General features: G+C 30.5%; 1 protein-coding gene across 1 annotated transcript; it reads left to right on the top strand.

The window, feature by feature from the left end:
- Positions 1 to 9,497: 9,497 nt before the first annotated feature.
- Positions 9,498 to 10,053, top strand: LOC133694185 (ethylene-responsive transcription factor ERF021-like). Its single transcript, XM_062115649.1, has one exon. The coding sequence runs from the start codon at positions 9,498 to 9,500 to the stop codon at positions 10,038 to 10,040; it is 543 nt and encodes a 180-aa protein (XP_061971633.1). The 3' UTR covers positions 10,041 to 10,053.
- The last annotated feature ends 735 nt before the right edge of the window (positions 10,054 to 10,788 follow it).

Genomic DNA, 10,788 nt, shown 5'->3' on the forward strand with positions numbered 1-10,788 from the left:
TGAGGTCTTCAAAACCTTGACTAGTTATAGCAAGCTAAACCATTATAGAACTAGGCAAGTAGAATCTCCTCGCAAAATTTAAATACAATTCATCGTTCAAATAAAAAGTTATTGGTCTTTTTTAAGGTTGACCACTTTGCTCAACCTATGCCTTTTCTTGAGCTTAACCTAGTCTCATTGGTCCATAAAAATCCTATAAGACAATCTACATAGCCAAATCATAAAAAATCCATAACTAATTGATTAGAACCATTTACATCATCCAAGAAAATGTTAACTAATAAGTTTGATATGAAAGATTTGGGTGCTGTGAATAACATAATAAAAACAAAAATTATAAGGGCATTTAATGAACTTGTATTGTCCCAATCTTATTATATTGAGAAAATTCTTAACAAAGTTTTAAAGGTGATAATAATACTGCCAAAATATCAATGGATATAAGTGTACATTTGTCTAAAAATAAAGATGAAGGAATATACTAATTAGAATATTCTTGGATAATTAGGACCTTGATGTATGTTATAAAATACATAAGACTAGATATTGCATCCTCGGTTAGTAAATTGAGTAGATATAAAATAATTAAAGTATGAATCATTTAAAAACAATAAATAGATTACTTAAATATTTGAGGTACACCTTGAACTATGAGTTACGTTATATTGGTTACATAGTAGCACTATAAGGGTTTAGTCATGCAAATTGGATATTCAATAGTAAAGATTTAAAACAATTAGTAGATATATCTTTACACTCAGGGGAGCAATTGTGTCTTAAAAAATCTCAAATAAAAATGCACCACAAGATTCACTATAAATTAGAGTTTATTGGTCTTGATAAAACTAGAGAGGAAGTTGATCCATTTTGGCCAAAACAAGTGTCAGTAATTTGTGTTCATTACAACAACTAGTCAACAATTGAAATGACAGAAAGTCGTATATAGTAAGTTTAGATATATACATCGTAGACATAATACTATTAAGAATTTATTGTGGATATTATGAATGATGGAATTATTTTCATTGACTATGTATGGTCAAAGAAAAATATTACGAATCCGCTTACTAAAGTTTTAAGAAGAGATCTCATATATTGTTCATTGAATGGAACAAGCTTAAAAACTTTAAAAATAAAAGAGTGTCATAATGATAACCTTACCTAGTTGACTGGAGACCCCAAAATCTAGGCTTAAAGGGAAAACTAAGTCATGTGGTGCTCTTGGTAACACTAAGAAGTTATAATTTCATGTGTATTCCTATAATGAAGAGGAGTACTAGCTGCAATGTCACGAGGGTAAGTTGTGCTCTTAATAATTCTAATATTTTGGTTTATCAAGTGGAGTATAACATAATACTTTTAATAAGAGATCACATATATGAGTGAGAACTATAGTATTTTATGAAAAAATTTAAAGGCTGAATTTTACAAAGCTCTCATAAATCATGCGTCATTCAAAGCCAAAATGAACATAACCGTGAGAACTAAAGAAAACTCCATAAAAGAAACTATGTGAGAACTATTGTCTTAGTAATAGTTCATGACATCATGTTCACCAATTAGCCATGTAAACTTGGTATTACTTCACCATGGACGGTTCAAAGTCAAAAGTTATTTATCCTGATATAACGACTTACCATTTCATCATTTCTTTATAATTTCATTTGTCGTTGTATATTGGCCAACCAATTTCTATATATGTGGAGAATTGTTGTAAAAATTAGCTACTAGACATGATTATTAGACTCATTTGAGGCATAATTAAAAATGAGATATACCTATTTTTTGGTTTAAAACTTGATGAAAAATGTTCTCCAACATGAATCCTATAACATGGAATACTAAAATGTCTAAAATTAATTGTGAGGCGATGATAAATTGATGTTAAAGAACTCTTAGTGGAGTTGATAAAATACCAAAATTCCAACAATAAAACTTTTTCTCACATTAAAAAAATAAAAACTATTTTTCTCTCCCGTGTCTATATATATATATATATATATGACAAACTCTTCTTCTCTTTCAAGGGCCTATATATAAAGACTTTTATGGTTTAATAAAATAACAAAAAAAAAGTATTTTTTTCTTAGTTATTTTCCTCTGGTTTCATCTTTTATGGTAATTCTAGTTTCATGTAGACCAAAGTGAATTAGATTTCTTAAGGTTTTTTAGACTTAGTATTGACGTGTATCAACACTAAGTAGTAAGATTGTTATATCCTAAAAGGCAATTCACTTCCAGAGTTTTTAGATTTACCGATGAAATTTTATGTCAATATTTATACTCACTGTTTGTCGGCATAAAATTTAACGATGTACTCACGAACAGAATTAATTCGTCGAAAAAACTCTTGTCAGTGATCTATGGTTTGGTAGTGAATCCATCGATAATAATTTTACAGATGAATTCACAGACAGAAAAGGCATGCAAAAAACAATTTACCTGCTTCATTCCATCAGTATTTTCATTGCTAAATATAATATATCACCGATAAAAAAACCTTAAAGTCGACATATAACCGTCAAACAAACTGTCTATTATTTTGTCAGTAAGTAAATAGGGGGAGTGACATATGCAGTAATTATTTTTTAACGCTCTGGAATATACCGACAAACTTAGGCCATTAGTAACCCTGTTAGTAATAATTTAAAAATATTTTTTAAATAATATCTATTAAACATAAGTAGAAAATAATTAAAAAAAACGAAATTAATATAAAATTTAAATATTTATTATAAATTTAAACATTTATAAGTTCAAATACAATTAATCTAGAATAGAGGTATTGGAGGAGAAACATCTTCACCTTGACCATGGGGTGAATAAAATGGAGTATATATACCACTCATTTATGATCTCATCTCTATTACCAATCGACGAAGTTCAGTTGTCTCATCATTGAGTGGTTCATAATTAGTAGAAAGATTGGTTGTCTAAGCTTGAACTTGCTAATTTAAGATCACATCGAACTCCAGAGTTTGAGTGCTCGGAATTGATTATAAGCATCCAACAGTTGAAACACTAATATAAAATCAGCTCCTTCTCTTTCATATATTTTTTGGCTCTCTTTTGCACCTCATACCGAAAATCATCCAACCTATATGAAACAAATGAATTATCTATTAGTAAATGAATAAAAAAATTAAAAAAATTTATCTTCATTTCAATCTTACCTAGTTATAGCATCACTCTCTCAAACCCTCCTTGCAATAGCGTTGTGAGCTATATCCCATTCAAATTTTTCCTTATAGTTAAAATATTTACAAGAAAATTTTAATTAATATCAATAAACTAACCGAATTAACATAATAAAAAAAATATTTAAGTTAATGCTAACCTTAAACCTTCTGAGCCATGTATCAATCATATGTTTTCATTCAGGATGTTTGAAAACTTGATTCCATTGAAATAATGCAATTTGGATCGACAATTTCATTGTTGAAGTTATGATTTGGTAGCCTCGATGTTTATAAAGCTGAAATTAACGATGGTTCTTGAAATTAATTTTTCAAAAAATTTTAACATGTCATTGTGAAAGGAAAACAAACTTATATTGAAAGGTCGGTTTTCCATTAAGTCTGGTACTTTGGGTAAATGTATCCCACTATGAAGGGACCCCTCTTTGATATGGTGGCATTGCACTTAGCGAGCCCATGTCAAGTGTGGTTGCTTGTGTCTCAGGTGTCTACTCTTGGTCGAGACCTAACAACTTATAGTATTCAGAAACATTATTAAAAGAACTAGTAGCGGTCCTGTTCGTAGAACGTGCTATTGACTTTTTTGTAGGCATATACACAAATTAAAGGATTAAGATATTGTAAATCATTCATATTTTAAAAAAAATGGTAGCATTTCCCCTATACAAGAGACTACCTAAAATTTTTAAATATGCAAATACACAATAATTTAAATTGGATTGGCACAAACCAATTGATTTTATTTCAATCTATGTCAATTGGATAATTTCAATTATATTAATTTAACCAAAATTTCAATTAACTTTGCTACGACCATTTGCAAAATGATCATAGGAGGATAATATAAATATATTAAAGGATTTGTGGTATCAATATTTTACATTAAAAACTAATCATTTATCCAAACTATTATCTTAGCTATTTTTATTTATTTATGATGGCTAGTATTTTTGGTTATTTTTTATTTGTCATGAAATTCAAAATTGTTTGTTAACACTAACAAATCAATTAGCTTACCATATTAATAATAGAAATATAACAAATTTAAAAAAATTCCAACAACATTTATACATTCATTAAATTTACTGAAAAGTTAAAAAACTAAAAACAATTCCAACAATCTATATACAATCATTAAATAACAGGAAAAATTTAAAATTTTCTAATAACATTTATACAACCCTATACCTAAGAACTAACGGTATTGGAAAAAGATTTAGACTTAGAGATAACCTTGTATCTAAGAACCCTAAGTATGTGAATGACGGCACGAAGCCAATTAATCTTTGATAAGTCAGTATATTATCTTTGTCCATGTAATGAAAGGTTGTTTTGCCACAAACAAAAAAAAAAACTCACGTTTATTTTTCAACTTGCTACTGAAATTTGCAGCTAAAAAAAATATAATATAGTCTCATCTAACTAACCCTAATGGACTGTTTTTGGATTGCAAGCTAATAGGCTTAAACTAGTAATCAATTAATATCTAGTTTCCATATACAGTTGGAAAGCTTGAAAAGTCTAGTTTCTTGAATGATTGAATCATAGCAAAATTCAACTTGTAGCTCCAGAAATGTCCTAATGTCTAGTATAATAGATTTGACAAGATTTGTTTGGTAACTTTGACCCTTTGAAATAATATGTTACTGAACTCCAATGTATAGTTTGAGAGATATGTCTGATATCTCAAAATTGATCACTAGAAATTTTAAGGCCAAATTCATACCTGATTTGGTTCGTATCAGACGAGGATCTACTATGATTCCTTTGTCAGTGGTATCATATCATAGTATTTTTATAAAAACACTCTATTCTAGTCGCTATGATATTGCAATTCAATAACCTTTTCGAACATTTCATAGTAGTCAACTTCAAACTCATTAAAAGTCGATCTCTTAACACATACCCCATTGTTAGATGTCTTTCTACCTTGACTAAACTCTTCGGTATGAAATACATATCCATTGATGAAATACTCATTATAGCACTTTATCTTTCTTTCAGGACTCAGACTTAGTAAATTCAAAGTAACACTAGCATTCCCTACCAATTGATAAACCGGTACATGAAATACATCTCAATCACAGTTAATAAAAAATGTGTATTTAAATTAAGTATCATAAGAGATAAGAATAATTAAACATTCCTTCCATGTGTTTTAAACCATGTGAAAAATTGTTCATCTTGTAATTGAAATATTTGGGATTCAATCAATTGTGAGTTTTTGGACAGTAAAAATTAACGATGTTGTCTACAAGAAATTCAACAATCTATCAATTTATAATAATATAAGAGATAATTGTTTTAAAGTAACAACATATGTATTATATTTATTGAATAAAAGGTTTTAGTTCATCATAGTTAAATAACACAAAATTATATGCTTGCTAAAATTTTATTTTTATCAAACATCTTTCCATCACAATATTTTTTGATATGTGTCATCCAGGATAGAAGATATTGATAAGTTTCTACTCGAAGGCACTTCCTTACCATCGTCATGCCTTTGAACGCAGTTGATTCTTGTTCTCAAGTAAGATTCGAAATAGTATGAGATAAATATTGAGATCTCTTCAACAATATAAACCTCACATATCGAAGCCTTAACATGCACCTTGCTTTTTTACTTTTCTCTTAAAGTTAAACAAGTATCTATATGAAATTAAATAAATTTTTAATTTTTTTTTTAAAATAGAATTTTAATTATGATGCATGTGTAATTCTTAATCTCTTGATTGGATATATCCATTTATATTGGATTGGGGCTCTAACTTTTGCCTCAAATGGTAGATATATGGATAAATGCTTCATTGAGTCCAAGAATAATAGAGGGAATATCATTGCATATTTGCAGATTCTTTGGACGATATTCGTTTCAAGTCTCTTCATGTGTTGTGTCTATAATTTGTTTGAGCATATATCTCTAAAAAAATAACTCATCTTCATGAGTGAATCCCATATCCTATTTGGAAATAAATCCCGGTAAGCTAGTGAAATGAGTGTTTGTATAAACACGTGGTAGTCGTGACTCTTCATTTTATACAATCTATAATCCTCTAAATTCATCAACCTTGATATGTTCAAATTATGTCAATCAGAAAAACATAGACTCTTAAGCCATTGGTAGACAAGTAATTGTGTATTCTTGTCTAAGACGAAATTGGCTTTGGGCTTTACGACCCATGATCCATTATAAATCAACTTCATATTTTTATGGTGAAAAAACAAAGATATATTTATTCTAGCCTTGATGTTGTCTTTTGTCTTTCTTTTCATGTCCATAATCATGATGAAAATATTTTCAAACATGTTATTTTCAATGTGCATTATATCAAAGTTATGGTAAAGGAGATTGGTCTTCCAATATGGAAGATCCCAGAAAATACCTCTTTATCTAATTATGGTTCAAACCAAAACCAGAAAATATCTGTTTATGACATTGAAAACCAAACACAATGTTATCGTACTCTAACACTATGACATACAATTCTTCACCTGACAGTAATAGCGATGAAACATCCCTTTCAACTCTGTCAATAAATATGTCTTTTCTGTTATTTCTGTACTTATGATCTGTTGGTAAAAAGCACCTATGGAAATTAAAAAAAGATGTTTTACCGTTATTTGTTAACGTGAAGGCCTTGTTATTCTTCATACAGTATAGACATGCTAGTTTTTCATGTGTGCTCTAACCAAAAACCCATACGCAGGAAAATCATTAATAGTTCACATAAAAAATGCTTTCATCTAAAAATTTTGTTTCTTCGATACATCATATATCAAAACCTCGGATGACCACAACTACTTCAACTCATCAATCAACAAATGAAGATAAATATCTATATTTTGACCCAGACTATTAGGATCGAATATTAACGTAGAAAAAAACATGAACTCCAACCTCATTCACATCCCCAATGGAAAGGTATAAACCTTGAGCATCATCAACCAACAAAAATAAGGAGCAACAAATGACCTAAATGGATTAAATTTGTTTGTACATAACCTAACATGAACATTTCTTGATTCCACTGAAAACTAAGGATGCACCCTATTAAAATGTTTTCAAACTTCACTATCAAAAGGGTGCACCATCACTCTATCCACCGCATCATGTGAATGATATCATGTAATATATTTAACAATCTTTTATGACATGAATAACCTTTACAGTCTAAGTATGACTGGGAAGTATCTAATTTTTCTATGTGTGACAAGAGTCTTTCTCCTACAAGTTCCAGGTTTATAACAAGAATGCACATATGTTCTACACTCGGTCAAATTTTCAAGGTAGTACAACATGCAAAAGTTTGGACATATGTTAATTTTCTGGTATCCTAAGCCGAGGGGTTTCATCATGGATTTAGCAGCATAAAAGTTCTCTTTAAGCTTATTCCTTTCAAGTAAAATGCTTTTCGATCATTCAACAATTATATCATAATCAAACTCACTCAACCCATAATCTGACTTGATGGTGAACACTTGTGCAAAGGTCGATAATTTACTAAGATTTATGCATCCATCCCATAATGGTTTGTTGAAGTCTTTCAAAAGATAAAAAAATCCTAGTCATGTTTGCATTAGGTTCTTTATCTACTATTGGACATTGATCGACATAACTCTAATTCATTCTCATCACATCCATAACCACATTTCTATAAGGATTACTATTGTCATCTACAACTTCATGCACGTTGCTAGAACTAGAAGTTGACCCCACCATCTTTTCTACTATAGTCTCGTGAGGAACATATGGTTCTCTGTGTGCACCAACACGAGTATCTTTCCATGAACCCTTTATATAGAAGACGTATTGTTACAATCTCTGGATTGATATTTACACCTCTTACATGGATATCTAATACTGCCTCCACTAATATTTCTTAGATTAGATAGTGCGTAATTAATAAAACCCTAAACCCCATTACAAAATAAATAATTGAACATTGGTTTAACTCAAACTATTTTAATAGTACAACTAATTCATTATCAATTATCTATATAAATTCAAATGTCTATAAATTTACCAAAAATTTCAACTCAATAATAAAATTGATAAAATATAAAACGGAATCGTTAAATAAGTCATTATTTATTTCATTGCAAAACTCTTAAGTCTTAAATTCAAATTAAATTTCATCGATTTACAAACAAATACAATTATACAAAATCTCAAATAAACCCTAACATGTACAAATCATACATTCATACAATAAATTTCTATGAGAAAAAACTATAAAATAAGTAAACACCCAAACAAAATACATATACTACAAAAATATGCAATAAAAAATTAACATTTTAAAATTAAGTTGAAATAAAAAATGAATATTTTGCTTACTTGAATTGGAGAATCTTAAATAAAATTTGAATCAGAACATGGATGTTGAATTGAGTGTTGTGGTGGTTAAATTTGTAATGGGAAATTGATTTGTGATAAAATTAGGGGGGATATTGTTTGTTGCATAGAAAAATAAAAGAAGAAGAAGAAGAAGAAGAAGAAGAAATGGGGGGGGGGGGGGAGGGTCGCTTGTTAAGTTATAAATTAAATATTATATTACAGACGGATTTACCGATGGATTTAACATGCACTCCATCAAGCGTGATTTTTTTGTTCATATTTTTTTTAAAAAAATAATATCTTTTTGTTGGCATGATAGTTTATTTATTCATATTGCTTTGTATACATGTCTATTTAATTCTTTGTAGTATATAATTTAATATTTAGAATTAATAATTAATTAAACTCAATTTAAATAATACCAGTTTTATATATCTTTGAAAAAATAAATTAACTATTATTTGAATTTTATATCTAACAACAAAGAAAAATAGCACCTCTGAAATGGTCCAAGCCAAGACCTCCTGGAAAAGTGGGTCCAAATCTCTTCCTTCAAGTTTCAAACCGCGTTATTGGACAGGAAGTATATATATATATATAATATTTCTTAATCCAATGTAAGTCGGTTTTTGCAACACAAATTCAATCTTATATCATTCACACTTGTACTGTGTACACTTTCCGTGGTGTCTGTGGTTGCTCTAAGAAAAATCTCATAATTTCTCCTGAGAACCAGAAGAAAGGTTTTGAATTCAGATGCAGAAAATGAAGCACAATATCTTCATCACCTAGACAACTTCTTGGAAGTTCACTTCTCTAGTGATACTACGCGTTTCATCAACTAAGATACGATCTCTACATCTATATATAAGTTAACAATGAAAGTACCTCGTGCCAGCACATTCCCTCAAACATCACAAAATTACTAAAACTATTAGTGCTTTAAATTACTGTGTTACATGGAAGGGAGGAATAGTGCTGCTCACCATGGTGGTATAGCTAGAAGCTATACAGGAGTACGAAAGAGAAAATGGGGCAAATGGGTGTCGGAGATACGTGAACCTGGGAAGAAAACTAGAATTTGGCTAGGCAGTTTTGAGACACCAGAAATGGCAGCAGCTGCTTATGATGTTGCAGCTTTACATTTTAGGGGATGTGAAGCAAAACTTAATTTCCCTGAATTGGCTGGTAAGCTACCAATGCCAGCAAGCTCCAGTGCTGACCACATTCGCATGGCAGCTCATCAGGCAGCTATTAGCCTTAGGCCCTCTACCGCTGACTCGTCCCAAGGTGGTAGCTCTAGCTCCAATGTCGGGCCTCTCACGGTGAGGCTATCGCCAAGCCAAATTCAGGCCATCAATGAGTCACCATTGGATTCACCAAAGATGTGGATGCAAATGGCAGAGATAGCAACGCTAGAGGAGTCCTCCATGATGTTCTCTGATGACATTGAAGAGGATGAGTGGGATAGCAACCAAACAGATTCTCTTTGGGATCCATAGAGAACGGATCGAGTCCGAGAATACGCTAAATAGAATAGGCGTATATGCAAGAGTTATATTTTTTTTTGTTACGTATATGTGTTCTAAATTTTTAGCTGGTGAATGCTTAAAGCACAATTTACATTTATGTTCCTTCCACCGAAAATATTATGAGCTTGAGTCTCTCTCATAAAAACAAAAGAAAAGAATAAACTAAAGATTTATAGAAAACACAAGATGTAGTTTTTCTGCTAGGTTATTGATTCCTTTTTGGTTACATGTATTATGAAGAAATGAATGCGCAAACCGAGTAAGGGCTTTGGAAGGTTTCTCAGGGATATCACTGTTCCATGAAACAGTAGTGAAGGAACCATGGAAGGTGATCCAGTTTTCTAAATGAGGGTCGAATTCTACTTCCTCCTTTTTCCCTTCCACTTCCCTCAATCCATCCTTTCTGATAAACAAAAGAGACCCGTAAACACCTACACCTCCCACTTAGGTGATTCTAATTTCAAAGTAATTAAATCTCCTCTGTTTTTCTTTTCTTTTAAAACTGTTAAATCTCCTCTTCCTCCCTCATAATTCCCTTCTTTGCAACACTCTCTCAATTTCCCTTTTTTTTTTTTTCTAATGCTTTAGCACTTGCTCAAATATACCTTAAAACAAACAAGTTTTGTTTGTATGCTGATAAATGATACTTTTCTCAGAAAAGCACTCTCTTTTTTAAGGTTGTTGACACAAACAAGCGATCCCTAAAGATTATGGAGGA

Source organism: Populus nigra, chromosome 1 (assembly GCF_951802175.1).
Source record: "Populus nigra chromosome 1, ddPopNigr1.1, whole genome shotgun sequence".
In the NCBI taxonomy this organism is placed as follows: domain Eukaryota; kingdom Viridiplantae; phylum Streptophyta; class Magnoliopsida; order Malpighiales; family Salicaceae; genus Populus; species Populus nigra.

Bases quoted from the DNA above. Each gene is read 5' to 3' on its own strand.
- LOC133694185 (XM_062115649.1), top strand. From the start codon at position 9,498: ATGGAAGGGAGGAATAGTGCTGCTCACCATGGTGGTATAGCTAGAAGC.